At 36.4% G+C, this 18,626-nt stretch overlaps 1 protein-coding gene across 1 annotated transcript; it reads right to left on the reverse strand.

The window, feature by feature from the left end:
* Positions 1-999: 999 nt before the first annotated feature.
* Positions 1,000-11,976, reverse strand: LOC135074302 (uncharacterized). The gene is made up of 2 exons (XM_063968579.1): positions 11,968-11,976; positions 1,000-1,374 (listed from the first exon to the last, which is right to left on the reverse strand). Exons 1-2 carry the CDS (start codon positions 11,974-11,976, stop codon positions 1,000-1,002), a joined length of 384 nt encoding a protein of 127 aa, XP_063824649.1.
* Positions 11,977-18,626: the final 6,650 nt, after the last annotated feature.

Raw genomic sequence — 18,626 nt, forward strand, 5'->3', positions numbered from 1 at the left:
CACCATGACAGTAATTAGTAGTTGACATACTGTGACAAAAGTCACCCGTGCGCGCGCGCCGTTACTACCTGCTCTGCCTGCATTTGTACCTACTTGGTAACAGGGATAATAAGAATATGAAGTTTCGGTTATGGATACGGTTACGGATATTAGAATAATATTATACCGGATTCGGTTACGGTCACGGATATGAAATCATTTCAAATTATCCGAAAGTCTCGGATAATTTCGGTTACGGAATTATTAGAATTTCAAAAATGTAGGTATAATACAAATAGCAAGATGCTGCGTGAGCGTGACCCACATAGCTACTTTATGTACCAACTAAGACGACACCTATGTATGATAAAGGTAAAACAGGCTGGCATATTAGATGGTGCCAGCGAATGCCAGACAAGTTGGTAACAAATATTAAAATTTAAGGTACAATTCCAAGACGGGCCGCAGACCGCAAACTGCAACCGCAAACTGCAAAACTATGAAATCGGCAGCGCGGCATTGCAGCTGCGGCGTGTATACTGCAGATTTCATAGAGTTTTGCAGTTTGGCCTTTATCTGAAACTATCCGTAACTTTTGAATCAGTTTCGGTTACGGTTATGGACATTTTTTTTATTTCGGATATCCGATAGTTTCGGTTACGGTTACGGATATCCATAACATCCCTGCTTGGTAAGATGGCCCTCTCCGTCCCGCTCATACCTTTTAAAATGGCTTCTCCACCTCACTTAAGCCAGAAACTTGAATTTTGGGCACATTAGAATAATATTTTTAACCAAGGTAGATAAAGTTAAAAACGGGATTATTTCCAATAAACAAAAATTTTCGACAATTACAGCAAGATTTTACAAAGTGTTATACCATTTTGGAATCCTTACTAAATGCGCCAAATTATGACGTCACTTGCCACACTCGCGTAGTACAATTTTTTTTCAGTCCAGTCAGTTTAAACTAGGCAAAATTTTTATTTTGATATTTTTTTTGGGAATAATGTATTTTTTTCACTCCAGGGTCTTTCTGGCCCAGCGATCCTGGTTCATCCGTGCAATGTGTCCTGCCCATCTCCATTTACGGCTCTCTATCTCTTCCACCACGTCGCTGATCCTCGTCTTTTCTCTGATCCACTCGTTCGTTTTGTGATCTTGTAGGGAGACGCCAAGCATCTGTCTTTCCATTGCTCGTTGTGCGACTCGGAGTCTCTCAGCAGACTTTTCTGTCAGCGTCGTGGTCTCCATCCCATTCACGAAGACCGGCAGTACACACTGGTTGAACACCTTGGTCTTTAGGTGTTGAGCAATTTTCTTGGAGCGTAGAACATGGCTGTTTGCCCCGAATGCCGCCCAAGCTTGTCCGATGCGCCTTCCTACTTCCGCAACCTGATTCTCAGAATTCAGAGTGATTTTGTGATTTTTGCCAGAAAGACCCTGGAGTGGAGACCCCGCAACAACACCCGCGGCAGGGGAAGACCGCCTAAACGATGGACAGACGATATCCGGCAGCAGGCTGGAGTGAACTGGATGCGTGTGGCCAGGGACAGAAAACGGTGGAGGGTTGAAGAGGAGGCCTATGTTCGAAGGCGAACCCAAAGGCTGACATAGATAGATAGATAGATAGAATGTATTTTTTTCATCCAAGTTGGAGCAGCTGGTTTTGTAATTTTGATAACAATTTAGAGAAGCATTATTCAGGGTTACATAACAAAAAAAAAATTTGGAAAAAGTTACGATTTGTGGCAACACGAGTAAAAGGACCGTCACCTGGAGTAGAATTTTTTGATTTTTTTTAAATGCCTATTATTTTTAAAATATGCCACATAGATTTTTTTTTATATTTTTCTGATAACCAGCACAACTTGCCTCAACACCCAGTTCCGGCTTGACGTTACATTACGGGACACCCTGTAGATTAAAGTCGGATTCTTTAGAAATTTCCCTATATGTAAACAAATATGGCCAACTGACATTAAAACATTTATAATCTGTGCCCTAGTGAGGCGACAAAACCTCTCGTTAATCGCGGATTGAAATTATTGTAGTACTTACGTACCTATAGAAAGAATTTATAATGCTTTATAAAGCAGTGCATTAAACAATTAGTAGTACATTCAATGAAGAAAAAATACATTGTTGATTAAGACCCTATTTAAATCTATTTAAATGCAATCAGTAATAAAAATGATTGAATAATTGAAATAAAATCGATTAAATTTACCGATTATTGTCTATGACTTACAGGTTACAACACTGATGTGTCAGAGACAACATGGAGATAACACATAATTTTAAACTTCAAGTCAATTTGACAAGTCTCACAAATTTTCAACGTCCACATATTTTGCTAAAATAATTTGTTTAAAGATTGATTCCAAACTTATATAATCGTGAGAATAAAGTTGGTTTCATGGGCTTGTGAAATAATGTGTATGATATTATGAACATGTAAGTGATTATGGTGTTATTGTGTGCACAAGTGTTTGTTTACATTTGAGGAAATTTCTAAAGAATTTAGGTATACAGACAGCGAACATTCGGTTTCAGATACCTACGAGCACAACGAGGTACAACGACGCCTCCAACCGAAATATTCGAAGCTAAGTGCGGCGTGCATTAGGCGATGATTCATGGCACCAAGTTCCGAGCGGTATGTGTTTTGGCAATAAGCGGCTTAATAACTGTCTGAGGTGAACGGAGTAAGCAAGGCTATGGGCACACGGTTAACACAGAGAAGATTTTTTTTGACATTAATTAAAAACCAAAAAAATTTTGCACATACCATTCAGTATATAGGTAATAATTAATAGGTACCTCTTACCTGAATATTCAACCTGTAATTATTATCTCAATATAATCAAGGTCTCTGTTCCTTGCACTTAGCTTAAATTGCAGTTTTATCATACAACCAGCAATATTATGCATTTTTTTTTATCCACAACGAAGAAGCTCTTGGCCTGTATCTCACCTGATGGTAAGTGACGATCAGGCTGAAGGTGGAAGCGAGCTTCACCCGGAATCCTCAACCACGGAGGAACTGGCTATCGTACCTCTAACTGCCGGAACACACTAGCTAGCCAGGCGGACTTAGAACAAGCCCTACCACCAACCAAACCGAACAGAAAAATCTGCCCCCACTGGGAATCGAACCCGGGGCCTTTGCGTCTGAAGCAGGTGGTCTTACCACTAGACCACAGAGGCGGTTAAAATGATCAATCATCTACTACTTATTCAAGATACAATTCCTGGAATTGCAATACATAATGATTATTTAGAGAAGGTTAACTCCAGCTATCTAAAAGTGCTATGATCGCGGACTAAGATATTGTTTTGGTCTAGATCGAATCCAAAATTACTCGTATTTTCAACCGACTTCAAAAAAAAGGAGGAGGTTCTCAATTCGACCCGTATGTTTTTTTTTTTTTTTTTTTTCTATGTTTGTTACGCGATAACTCCGCCAATTATGAACCAATTTGAACAAATCTTTTTTCGGCGTATAGGTAATACCTCAAGGGTGGTCCCATTTAAATTTAATAATAGAAAAAACAACCCCCAAGGGTGGAAAATTGGGGATGAACTTTTTTATACGCAATATCTCCGCAGATTATAAATCAATTTGAACGATTATTTTTTTGTTGAATAGGTATTATCAAAAGGGTGGTTTCATGCGAATTTGAAGAAAATATTTCACCCCCAAGGGTGGAAAATTGGGGATGAACTTTTTTATACGCAATATTTTTAATTTTTAGTTTTTTTTTGTGTTCACGCATTTGAAGTCGGTTTTATTTTTTTAAAAAGTTAATTATATTAACAAAACCACATGCTCTGTAGTAGGCACTACCTAATTTGCCTATAAGAACCACACGATCCTGCCATTCAGGTAAGGTACTGTCAATATACTAAATAATTTAATTTACACGTGTTTTCATGCGATGACCAAGTCAATATATTTATGTAAAACGTTAAAGATTTCCTGGCCTGGACTTGGTATTACATGGATCTCACAACTTTTTACCGTAGAACAACTGAGTTACGAGACTTGGTTTTTTGACAAGTATTGTTTTTGATGGGATCTCATTTCTTTTTGTATTTTGTAGACAGCAGTTATGTATCTAGAAAACTGGACCGAAATTGAAAAATTTTGCTCGACTTGGCGGTTGCACTACCGTGCCCCCAAATATTTTAGTTTTTCCTTGATTCATACACCAAACACTACTTATATTCCAAATTTGAAGCTTCTAGGTCTGCTAAAAGTGCCTTAGAATTTTGATGATCGGTGAGTCAGTCAGTCAGTCAGTGAGTGACAAAATTAAGTAACTTTAACCCGTTATAATTCTTAAACTACTGGTTCAAATTGAATGAAATTTTAAATGTACCGTGTCTTTACAATGCCTGCATAGCTAATGAAAATTCAGCCTTCTAGTTTTATCCACAACGAAGTTACAGGCGGTCGAAAATGGCCTGAATTGCTTCGAGAAAAGGATGGTACGGCCGTGCCGCTTTTTTGCTCGACTTGGTGGGGGCACTGCCGTGCCCCCAGATACATTGTTTCATATTCATACTTGTTGTTCCTCATTCGGTATACAAAAGCTTTGTTAGTACAATAATAACGATGACAAGCATCTGAAACAAAACATCATAACGAAATGCAAAAGCAAAATTCAATTTAAGTACTAACTTCCAGGAATCCATTTTGCCAATCAAATGTATGTTAATCGGCTTTAGTTTGTTATTAGATTATAAAATAGAATTTAAATAAAAACAAAAATTATTAAACTGAAAGTTTCTGAAAGAGATTTTTTTTAAACTCATTCGAATTAAAAAACGTTTCATTTCAACTAAAATAGAAAGACGGGTCTTAACACAACATTTATGACTGAGTTACATTATGTGCTCACGGCTTTAGAACTTACACATTATTTTAGAACTGTAGTGTTCATACCAATACCAACTACTAAATCAGTTAAATTAAATTGTTATTCTAAAATTCCAACTAATTTAATAATACTAATAGGATTTCAATCAACGCCCGTCAATATTGTTCAGTGCATTATGTATGTCCGTATGTTTGTTGGGCGACGGCATCCAATTGGAATATACCAGACTAATAATTAATTTATTAACGGCAAATGAGCTTACATAGTTTTGGTTGAACGGATTCATACGATTGGCTGTTTAATATTTATTCTACTGTTAATTTGTTCTAAACTAGCGTTAATGGGTGCTTAATAACATTTGACCAGAAACTGTGTTGTACGTTTTCTTACAAAAGATATTATGTACAATCTATGATAAATCTTTAATCTAATTTTCATACGTGTATCCTCATCATATTTTTTAAACTTTTTAATTAAACGATGGAAATATATTAAAACGTCTTACTTGAACGTAGATAGATGGTGTTTTTTTATTACGAAAGAATAGGTATAATTTATTCATTCAATCTTCAGTTGGTAAAAATTTATCAGTGTAATTTTTTTCTACGAGTAATGAGTAGTTATATTTGCTTTAGTACTACAGACTAAAGCATGGGTATAATCATTTAAGAAATTTATATGTACTGATTATTAAAGAAAGGTGGTTATAGCCCCAATAAGCTTGGTACTTCCACATTAACCCCTTTACTAATGATTATGATAACGATTCAGTATAACGCTACTTACACCCCAAGCTACTCGGGTTAACAGTTTGTCCTGCTACAGAGCTACGGGGAACTCTAAACGGTCATTTATTAATTAAGCTGTATTTAGCTATTGGGTTAATTGGGCACTTGAGGTTTACTTAATAGACCAATAGTTATCTTAGTAGTTACAGGTTGGATAGTATAGTAGAATGTTGTAAGAAGCACGATGTTAGATGCACAGTATGGAATCCGATGGTATGGAAGTATACGTACTGGAACGGAAAACAATATTAATAAAAGCTGACTGAATAGCTAATGTAAAATTAATTATGAGTTAATAAATTGCAAGTCAACTAATATTTAAGAGTACAAACAATAATAATGTTTAAATTATGTACCTGTAAAATTGAACCAAAGTTCTTTGAACTTTAGACTACCTAGCTTGACTTTCTAGCCTAAACATTACATAAAACATAAATTTAAATACAATAAAAGGTAACTTTTCAAATGTTTCAATATTTACTTTCAGCCTATAGAAAATGGGAAAAGTTATGTTTTAGTTTTGATAGCTTTGAATTGGACTGGAATAAGCTATTGTTAAAATTGGCATAAAAATACTGTGTTACTGTGATTTTTCGGCTGTAAGTTTTGTGTATATTTAAATTCAACTGGCTGGGTGATTCCAATGATTGCAGCTTTTTATTTTTTTACACACGGGTTACGATAACCTAACAATCGGGACTATCTATACTTCTATACTAATATTATAAATGCGAAAGTAACTCTGTCTGTCTGTCTTGCTTTCACGCCTAAACCGCCAAACCGATTTTGATGAAATTTGGCATAGAGATAGTTTGAGTCCCGGGGAAGGACATAGGATAGTTTTATCCCGTTTTTTTGAAACAGGGACGCGCGCGATGAAGTTTTTCTGTGACAGACAAAATTCCACGCGGGCGAAGCCGCGGACGGAAAGCTAGTAGTATATAAATTAATAATGACTTCATCTGAATTCTCACTCATGTGCAAAGAATCTCCAGTAATAATTCTTTCGATCGTTTCAGCCGAAATGCGTCCACTGCTGGACAAATGACTCCCCCAATGAAGGATTTCCACAAAGACCGGTCCTGCGCCGCTCGCATCCAGGCACCTCCCGCGAACTTCACCAGATCGTCGATCCACCTAGTGGGAGGCCTGCCGACACTACGTCTTCCGCTCGTAGTTCATAAATTAATAATCTGAATTTCTCACCCATAAGCAAACAATCTCAAGTAATATAATAACAACAATAAGCAGAACAATTTTGCGTCCCGTAATATCTGCCCGGGAATTAAATGTCTACCGTCAAAAATTTCCCATCTGGAGTTGAAATGCGAACTAAAATCAGTTGGGGAATGTTTCCTGGAACACGTCAGACGAAATCATAAGGCTGTGTGTACACCGTATTTTAATTACTAAATTTTATAAAGAACACTAGCTATAGTTTTATCAAAAATTGATTTATTATTATACTTTTCGTATTGAAGACTAGAAGGAATCAGCTGAATGCTAATAAGAGCAAACTGATTTCATTCTTTAAAAATCCGACAAATTGAGTTTAGATTTTTGTAAAGGACAATGTTCGTTCTCCATACATTGTTCGCCTAAGAACCAACAATTTTGACATATTACTACCCGAAAGCGAAATAATACGATTCTGTGTGTAAGAACAATGATTCCTGATGGACACTTGCCATAAAATTAATGATTAATAATATTAAATCACAGCGATTTTATAATATGTCGTTTATGACAACATGGCGTCTAATGTATTGTGTGAATGTATGAACACCGATTCGCGAAAAATGTTTTGTATTGTCGTCACGCCGAGTCGCAGCCAAATAGTATAAAATAATAGAACTAGTTTTAGAAATACAACTCGGCATTCCACTTTTATAATAAGCCCACATATTGCACGTAAATAAACAACATGAATCGTAGGTTGTTTCCACCCTTGTCATCTGACACATGAAATAAACTCCTATTGTATTATAGATATCGAAGCCGAATCGTATATAATAATAGAATGGGTTTTGGAGATCACTCGGGGTTCCACTTTTATAAAAAACCTGCATATTGCATAAAAATAACACGAATCATGAGTTTTCTTTTCACCATTTACATCTGACACGAGATAACAAACTCCTATCTCCATGACTACCGTCGTAGTCTATGCCAAAGACTACAATATTTTAAGCAAGAAGTTTCAAACCTTAGCGGCTACAGTAACCCCTGGGCCACATACATCATGATAACATTCGGTCGACACCGGAACGAAGTCTTGCGATTATGCAAAAAAGCATCGTATTCTAGTGCGGCTATATCACGTTCAACCGGGGTTTTAATTCGACTAAATTCCTGACTAAAGACTGGAAGAAAATACGCCGCATTGTATGAGCACTTCGTGTTCGTTAAAGCGGCTTCAGATCTAGAGCCCACATAGTTTTCTTTCCAATAATATCCGCAAGTAGCGCTGCATGATCTTTACAACAAAAACGGCAATAGTTATTAAGGTGCCAAAATTATATGATTACTTTGGCACGGTATTATACACGTTCGAAGATTTGTCATTTTCATTCATTTCATCATCATCATCATCATTTCAGCCACAGGACGTCCACTACTGAACATAGGCCTCCCCGAATGACTTCCACATCGCACGGTTGGTAGCGGCCTGCATCCAGCGCCTTCCCGCTACCTTTATCAGGTCGTCGGTCCACCTTGTGGTGGGTTGACATTGCAGAATATGACTTTTGATAGGTTCATCATAGAATTCGGCGGGGATATCCTCACGGAGGAAGTTCGAAAAAGGGCGGAACAAGATCTTATAATAATGCAAGGCCGAAGCTGTAACGCGCGTGCTCCTACGTGTAATCCGGCGAGTATGCAATAAATAGTAATGTCTGGTAAATAGCGGTAATACGTATCGTTCGTTCGTTCGTTTCAGCCGAAAAGACGTCCACTGCTGGACAAAGGCCTCCCCCAAGGATTTCCACGAAGACCGATCCTGCACCGCTCGCATACAGGCACCTCCCGCGACCTTGACCAGATCGTCGGTCCACCTAGTGGGAGGCCTGCCCACGCTACGTCTTTCGGCTCGTGGTCGCCACTCAAGAACTTTCCTGCCCCAGCGGCCATCAGCTCTACGAGCTATGTGCCCCGCCCCGTCTATGTCTATATGCGCTACGATTACAGGGTATCATTTTGCATAGTCGCAAGACTTCACTCCGCTGCTGTCAAATCAATGTCGCATAATGTTATCGCAATGTGTGTGGCCCTTGGCCAAATCACAGAAGCCTATGCGAAGAAAGAGCACTTGAATGACAATGAAAATCAGGGTTACCATTTTATAAGATCTCCTCACTATTAAGGGTAACAAAGTAACATTAATAATCTAGCCATTAATTACATTTATTACCTATACGAGAAAGTAAAGCAACATGCGGTTTTATTTTAATTTGTAAAATATTTGTAACAGTTTGTTCTAAGTTTAGTTTTACAACAGTATTGCTGTTTCAGCTGTCACTGTGAAGCTTTGGGATAATAAATAAATAGAAAAAATATTAAAATAAATATTTATTTAAGTTTTTATGTTCATTATCATAATATGCCAATTTAAGTTACACTGTGTGACAGTCTTTGACACTAAACAAACTCTTCAGCTTAATAATACCTACCTACAGGGCGTTTTTATAGTTACTCTTGGTGATGAAACAAGAAGGGTTGATTCTACTACTGAAATACAACTACTTTTCTTACAGGACCAATATCAAATTCTCAAAAAAAATCACATTCTCGTGATGGTGATAATTTCTATGGAGAGGTTTTTTTTTATATTCGGTCTCTTGGGATAAGTTATTCCATTTGAGCAGTAGAATTAATCCTTTTTATTTGATCACATATAAAAATAACACAAGTGTTTAGGAAAACTTCTTCTTTGGTATGGTATCACTACGGAGTTATAATGGCGGCAACTCTGTATCACTGACTTGTAACTTTCAAACAGTATGAATAATAAGGGCACCACATTGGTTTTCTTTCTGAAAAAAGGCTTTCACTTTTAGTACTAACCCTTTAGCACTATTTCATTGAAATAAAAATACAATAAACGCACAGAAGACTGAAATTGAGTCAACTGACGTGACATTTATAATTTGTTGACATTATGACAGTTTGACAAGACTAGGGATTGAAAAAGTTTTAATTGAAAAAGTAAAATGACAATTTATTAAAACGATTCACAAGGATATAATCGATTAAAAATATTTATAAAATGTTCTGATACTTGCCTGTAGCGATAATCCAATCCTGGTTTCTACTGAAAAACTACCTTGTGGCAATTTTAATAAAATAATAAAATCTTTATCTTCTCTTTCACAATCTATAAAAGTTCATTTGGTCTATTATTATACATGCGCTATGAATGAGGGTTTTCGCGATTGAAAAATCCGCGAGATGGCAATACGTAGACGTGAGGTCCAAATGCTGCATGATTGGTTATTTTTGACATGACATTGACAGATATGTCAAAATCCACCAATCATGCAGCATTTGGACCTCGCGTATACGTATTGCCATCTCGCGGATTTTTCAATCGCGAAAACCCTCATTGGCATAGATTATAAGAGACTGGCAACTATACTAGGTTGATATATGTTTCTCTCACTTCAACTGGCATTGGATTCAACATCGGATTCTGACACTTTTACAGTTATGATACCATGAATATCAGTTTATGGTCCTAATTATTTTCATTTTATTTACGACCTTCGACCAGTTGGACACTTTAGATAGCTTCTTGTAATAGTGTCAATATCTTTTTAGCTTTTAACGCAAATCTAGTCTTCTAATCGATTTATTTTATTTTCAAAATCGATATTTTATTGTCTATGATGGCCGCAGGAACATCACTATACATGGACTCCCAGCAATAAAGTACGGTAATGCCTCGTACAGATTTTATCGGCAAAAATAATGGAACTTGATAGGTTTTAGACCATGCCACGCACCAAAACGTCCGGAAGTTGTAATAGTATTATAGAATAAACGTTAAAAGACTTATTTATTTAATTTTTCAATGCTTAAGTGTCCATTAGAATGAAAGGGTGCTTAATGTATTAAAAAAAATAGAAAATAATTATGATGGGTTAATGTTTTTGGGCGGTTTTTTAGGCGGTTTCTGACAATGTCCTTTGCTAATGATGATGAGCGATGGCTTTAGTCTTAAATTTCTGAATACTAGAAACAAAATAAGTTTCTAACCGACTTCAAAAAAAGGAGGAGGTTCTCAATTCGAGTGAATGTTTTATTGTGTGAGAGTCACCGAGGAACCTTCATCCAGGGCATTATACGAGTGACATGACTACGCATAAAAACTAATACGAGTTTATGAACCACGTTATTAGAATTATCACTATCATTGCAGTGTCGCCTGTCGTAGTGGTTTACCACTTTTGTAGAGTTGACAGTTCTTATCGACCAAGTATATTCATATTCTTCTTGTCGTGTCGACAACAAACCTACACAGTGTCAACCCAAAACTCCACCACAAGAGTGGCGCTGTCAGTAGCCTTCATTAAATATTACTGCGTACAGTTGTTTGGGCACGTCGGGCACGACATCACGTGCTTCGTCGACTGTGGAACAAAACCACACTCGCACTCCAAGTTTGAGCCATCCAATAATTCCCACTTGAACAGATTGTCATTACTACGGCCGACCTGCGTCCGAAGTCTATTTAAAGACTTCCAGTAAGAGTACTTAATATAAAAGTTTCACGACATCTACATAATTATCTACATCGTCTCAGTCTTTAAACGTAAAACGCAACACTTAAAAGGTAGTTCATCCTTTCCTTTATCATGAATGAAAAGACTAATTGAAACATTGTTCTGTGCCAGGCCTTACAATTCCATAAGCTAACAAAAACTGTCAGGAAGCGCCCGCGACCGCGGCGCAACAAAAGCAAATAATCACTGCATTTCGCCGAAATTAACGACATAAAAAGGATGTGGGCTCGGTGGGTTCAACGGAGGCACTTCACATACGACTACACGACTACAGAGACACGATTTCGTAACGATCATGGCCGCAGCTGTATGATCATAAAGTTATGAATGGTAGTACTTTGTTGAATTATGTCAGAACTATAAAATATTTTACAAATAGTTGCAGAATACGAAAATACATTTTTTTCATACTCTTTTATATCTAGGGACTGAAATTCGCTGTCTGCTGCTGTCTTTTCTGAACACTATACCTAATCCGGGCATTTTCAAGTCGAGAGTGAATAGGCAGTTACAGGGCAGAATGTCACTTACACCATCCATCCTAGACTGCATCTCACTTAACACCAGGTTACTACCACTTACCTGCCTTGACATGCATAAAAAAGTACTTTTTCCCTATACTATAATAAAGAAAAAAAAAAAAAAACTATTACGTTATTTAGTAGAGACGGCTACCAAGCTTTAAAACCGCCTAAATTGTGCCTTTTCAATTTTATAGTTCTTTCTATAGTCAGCATTGTGTGGTTCACAATAATCCTAATAAAATACGTATTGAAGGAGTATGTTTAAAAATATAAATAACCTAATTTCATTGATTTATTGAAATAATCGTAACATGTAAAGGCCCCCGTTTCTAGCAATTCGACACACTGTCCGCCGGCATTGTTTCGCGTTTACGACTATTATTTCGCCTTTATAGGTGTATATAAAGCGGAATAAGGTTCCTTTGCACTCGCTGAAAAGGCTGTACAGTAGACACGTTAATTCAAATGCTTTTAAATTCTCTTTTAAACACGATTGTTTTAGGGGTTTTTAATTGCATGGTTCATGGTACAGTTAAGACAACAATTTAATTTAAATCGTGAATAAAATTTCACTCAGATGACTGATTTCTACCGAAAAGTTAGTCACGGTTTTAGAATGTGTCTGTTACCGCTTTTTTATGTTATGAATCTTACAGACTGGGACCAAATCCTGGCGCCTCAGAACAAGAAGACCCAACCCCGGGTAATGGAAAAAAGGACTAAAGCACAGAAGAAAAATAAGCGACTAACGCCCGTATTCACAAACGATGCTTGCTCAAGTGAAGCAGCAAATCGAATGCACAGCGTTGAACAGAGTTCTGTGATTGGTTCGTGTGTCACCCTGTGCGTCCACGCGCACTGTGAGACCTCATAGTAATATTTGTGAGTACGGGCGTAATTGACATTGACACGACACGAAGATCAAATTATTTTCTTCCTTTTTCTTTATTTTTAGTAACTAATTTCTTCAATATTAAAAGCTCTGGCTTTAAAAAAAAATTCAAACCTTCCGTAGGTTTGCGCCGTTCGTTATTCCGCCTGGTTATACCGTGATAAATATTTTATTTGTTCTATAAACTATAAATATTTTACGGGCGAGGAAAAAAAACGCCGTAAAGTGGAGGAGTATTATTGCTCGTACGAGGGAGGCTTACAATGTCGTATGTTCCACGGCCCGGTAAGTAGGTTGTGTTCATGATTTTTTTATGCGAAACACTTGGAGTTCATTTGTTTAGTTGGCATGAGTTTTCTGCCGCTTTTGTAAAGTAAGCCTTTTCTTTGCTTGCGCTTTCTTTTCAACCGACTTCAAAAAAGGAGGAGGTTCTCAATTCGACCCGTATGTTTTTTTTTTTTTTTTTCTATGTTTGTTACGCGATAACTCCGCCAATTATGAACCGATTTGAACAAATCTTTTTTCGGCGTATAGGTAATACCTCAAGGGTGGTCCCATTTAAATTTAATAATAGAAAAAACAACCCCCAAGGGTGGAAAATTGGGGATGAACTTTTTTATACGCAATATCTCCGCCGATTATAAATCAATTTGAACGATTATTTTTTTGTTGAATAGGTATTATCAAAAGGGTGGTTTCATGCGAATTTGAAGAAAATATTTCACCCCCAAGGGTAGAAAATTGGGGATGAACTTTTTTATACGCAATATTTTTAATTTTTAGTTTTTTTTTGTGTTCACGCATTTGAAGTCGGTTTTATTTTTTTTAAAAGTTAATTATTATTGAATACGTAGGTATCCATACCTAACAGTAGCATAATTGATTGATTGATGAGTGAAAAAAAATCGTTACATAAACTAAAATTTTAGGGCTCTCATGTTACCAGTATATGAATTGCATAGAAATCATAGAATTTGGTTTAGAATGGGTTTTTTGAGTAACATTGATAACTTGCTCAACCACATGAGATCTGCCTGCCTAAAAATCTAGGCCTGCTGCTGGAAACTACTTTTAGGGGACTAAATCATTATTGTGGGATACAAAACAGTCTATTCACAAAATATAACTTCAAAAATCTGTATGTTCGGCATTAAATCGTGTATAGTTTAATAATACAATAATAAGTGGGGTAAAATACAACCGCGTACACCAATACCCTGTCAATTTATAATTTCCCGAACCATTATGTTCCGAGTTCGAACATAAACCAGCAGTAAACTTCACACTAAATCTAAACTGCCAAAATTACGTGTAAATATTTGTCAGCAGCGAATTTGTAGTGTTTGACTAATGGCCGCTGTTTCGAGCAGTTACATGAGGTTAAACACGTATTGCAGAATTATATTGTTCTAATAATTGTGTAGTAAATAATTTTAAGGACCGTTGCACAAGTGGTTATATTCGATTATTTTGTTTATGAAAAAATAGTTATTTTTATTAGTTCCAGCGTTTAACTCTGTCAGTTCCTGAGGTTATGGAAGCAGCACATGGAGGGGTTACATTGACATAAAATGACGTGACAGAGTACACAAATTGTCACTGACGTTTGACGTTTCAGAAACACCATCCCGTGTCGCTCCCATACGTCAGGCACTGACTGGGTTAAACCTATAACAAAACTTATAATTACTTAGACGACATTATCGCTAGCAAGTGATCACTTTCAGACGACCAAGGAACTAATATTTACACCTAGCAAAGTAGGTATAGAGCCCTAACTACCACATTTAACTTTACAAAATGCAATTCAATTTAACTTAGATAATGAAAAAAATAAAGTAAACTTAATTATAGCGATCAAATATTTTACTCAAGTGTAGGGTTTCTCATTAATTACTTATCGAAGAAATGGATTTCTGCAAGAATATGTACTTCCGTCGAGTTATTTAATTTCTTAAGTGCTTCCATTGTACTGGTCCCTTTTATTTTCAGCGTGGGCTAAAAACATTTTTCCATAATAATATGGCTTGATTATTTATTTTTATTTTATGGGTGATATTCAGTTTTCCATAGAAAGACCGACTGACTTGACTAACTCTCTTGTAATCATAATCCCATCAAAAACAATACTTGTCAAAAAAACCAAGTCTCGCAACTCAGTTGTTCTACGGTAAAAAGTTGTGAGATCCATGTAATACCAAGTCCAGGCCAGGAAATCTTTAACGTTTTACATAAATATATTGACTTGGCCATCGCATGAAAACACGTGTAAATTAAATTATTTAGTGCGATGGCCAAGTCAATATATTTATGTAAAACGTTAAAGATTTCCTGGCCTGGACTTGGTATTACATGGATCTCACAACTTTTTACCGTAGAACAACTGAGTTGCGAGACTTGGTTTTTTTGACAAGTATTGTTTTTGATGGGATCTCATTTCTTTTTGTATTTTGTAGACAGCAGTTATGTATCTAGAAAACTGGACCGAAATTGAAAAATTTTACTCGACTTGGCGGTTGCACTACCGTGCCCCCAAATATCATTTCTTTTTGTATTTTGTAGACAGCAGTTATGTATCTAGAAAACTGGACCGAAATTGAAAAATTTTACTCGACTTGGCGGTTGCACTACCGTGCCCCCAAATATTTTAGTTTTTCCTTGATTCATACACCAAACACTACTTATATTCCAAATTTGAAGCTTCTAGGTCTGCTAGAAGTGCCTTAGAGTTTTGATGATCGGTGAGTCAGTGAGTCAGTGAGTCAGTGAGTCAGTCAGTGAGTGACAAAATTAAGTAACTTTGACCCGTTATAATTCTTAAACTACTGGTTCAAATTGAATGAAATTTTAAATATACCGTGTCTTTACAATGCCTGCATAGCTAATGAAAATTCAGCCTTCTAGTTTTATCCACAACGAAGTTACAGGCGGTCGAAAATGGCCTGAATTGCTTCGAGAAAAGGATGGTACGGCCGTGCCGCTTTTTTGCTCGACTTGGTGGGGGCACTGCCGTGCCCCCAGATAATTTATTTGCAATTAAACATGGTATACAAAGATGTTAGGTACAGACAGAGAGCGATACATGTTTAGCTAAAATTAGTTAGCATGCAAAAATCAAATAGGACACACAACAATAATTTAGTGATGATTCTAAAGAAGACTAAAACTACAGCAAGTCAAAGAATTATTTTAAACAATTTACTCAAATGTTTCTTAAAGTTACAAATACTTATGAGTTGCACCACGTAACTAACCGTGACTTTGACGGTAACCAGTGTTTTTTGTATGAAGTTTGACAGATTTTTGACGTTTGTCAAAGTCAAAGTAAGATGGTGCAAGCCAGCCTGAAATCTTAATGTTCTAAATTCTTTGGGTATTTTATTATAGATTTAAATACATATGGTTAAACAGCTATTTTTGTACTGCATTGTTTTTGGGGTGACCTGGAGTACCAATCTGTTCGCATCTCTACTGTAGTATCTTGAAATGATTAATTAGTAGAGTTAATTAGTCACCAAACTACCTAATCCCTCCGACCTCACCAGCAGGCGTGAATTGGCTACTGTCCAACATGAAAGAGTTAGCAGAAACCCATTAGCAGTAATAATTTAAGTGAAGCGAGTATATCCAACTAATTCGTACAAATTGGCGAATACCACGATTAATCCGGGAATTAGTGATTCCTTTTATCTATGAGGCTTTTACTGCAGAATAAATAGAAAATAAATCGTGATGAAGATTGTTTTTTTAAGATATAACTAGGCGTAGAAATACTTTTTTGTGAAGAAAACCTTAGCAAAGAAATATTTTTCAAACACTATCACAAAATCAATGTCAAAATATTTAAAAAAAATAAAAATACACAGCATAAGCAATTTTGTCGAAAATTTAATTAACAACATGACTCCCAAACAATAAATAAAGCTGTAAATAGCCTAAAATTGATTGTAATCCTAGCTCACAGGAGCAAAAGTAATTACGAAATTACGAGAAACTTCTCCAAACAACATCATAAAATTACGTTTTACCTTGACGATGATATCGCGACCTAATTAATTCTCTGTTTGCGACCGTGAAAGTTTAAAACAATATTAGAAGAACCCGAGTCCACAGTAAAGCACTTAATTGATGACAACTGTTTAATTTTGAGAATTATTTCTTATAAGCTTCAAGGTTTATTTTACTTACTAAATTCTCGATTTTACGAGACACGTGTATGTAAAGTGTGTAGCGATAATAATTATTATTGTGTAACATCAAAAAGCTAGTAAATTCCATGGGAAAATGTGAGTAGGACTTGCTCCCTGAGGGTTCTGTAGCATTAATCCCTTAGTCGTTCTCAAGTAATTTTCGTTTTCACTTTCGGAAAGTTTTCAAACGAAAGAATTAAACTTAATTTCGTTAAAATTCAATTTGATTTTTTATTATATTCCTAGAGATTTAAATAGTAAGACACGGGTTTTAACGCGACGTTTATTAATGAGTTACATTATGACTCCTACAGATTCATCCTAAAAAAAGTGTGCTTATTAGCAGCGCCACTAATGATGTTGAATTTCTCGTAAACTATCAAACCCTACCCTTATGTCCAAAGGGTACTACAAGGTTCGAGACTATATTGATGACAAGGATGCGTGGTCAGTTCAGTCTGCACATATTTGATGTACTTAAATTTGACTATTCTTACCGTTAGATAATTCCTGGCAATAAGTGGTGACTGAGTTTGTTCCGGCGTTTCTTCTCAGCACTTGCCATATGTTTGTCTCGAAGCGCTGGTAGGGCCCAAAAGATAAGGAGACATGTAAAGTGCCCCATAAGGGCTACCTTTTCTTTTTTTATTATTTTCTATTGACGTTCATAAGTGCCACTTGTGGTCTAAACTGAATAAATATTTTTTGATTTTGATTTTGATTTTTTTGATTTCGTTAAAATCTATCATATCGTGGCGTTGCCGTTAAATTACCACTCTGGGGCAGATTGATAAAGATTCTTATGGTTAATTTTTTATTTGAAGTACGAAACCCTAAAAAGAAGTAAACAATTAGAGATACGTTTGGCTAATTCGTACAAATTGGTGGTTCCGGCGATTCGTAAATTAGAGTGCTTCTCATTAATAAGCTCCAATTACAAGGCTTGCCGGGAAAGTAATGGATACTAGTAAGGGAGGACGTGACGGAGGTCTTGAAGATACGAAAGAATTGCTTAAGTGTATTTGTAAATAATATTTAAAATGGCTTGCCCCTTCCTTGTGTATTTCATCTATTAGAATACCTTATTATTATTTTTACCTGTCAAGAGTTGCTATTTTTGATACCGACTGTACAGCGTCCTTTCTCATACATGTCAACAATGTCATACACATTACAAAGTTACGAAGGACCTTTGGAGCTGCTCAAATCCTATTGCGGGGGATTACCGCTGCCCGGGGCCTTCCCTCGTCACGTGACCGCACGTAGGAAACGAAAAAAACATTATTGTAGTTCCCAGCTACCTATTTGTGGATTTAATTCATTGTTACATAAAATACTGCCAAACATTTGTAATCAGTTTTTTATTTTCAGTTGTTAACTGATGTTCACGTTTAGGTTCTCAAGTTCGATCCATCGTAAGACCATTGAAAAAACGAGTTTTTCATATTTTTCTGCAGTCCTGTAAAATTAACATAAAGTTGCAATTTTTACCACTAGCATGCTATACAGTGCTAGAGGCATCGACAGATTGTAACACTACTGCTACGAGTGTGCTACGACTATTCGTAGCATGCTACAAAGTAC

Source organism: Ostrinia nubilalis, chromosome 8 (assembly GCF_963855985.1).
Source record: "Ostrinia nubilalis chromosome 8, ilOstNubi1.1, whole genome shotgun sequence".
Taxonomy (NCBI): domain Eukaryota; kingdom Metazoa; phylum Arthropoda; class Insecta; order Lepidoptera; family Crambidae; genus Ostrinia; species Ostrinia nubilalis.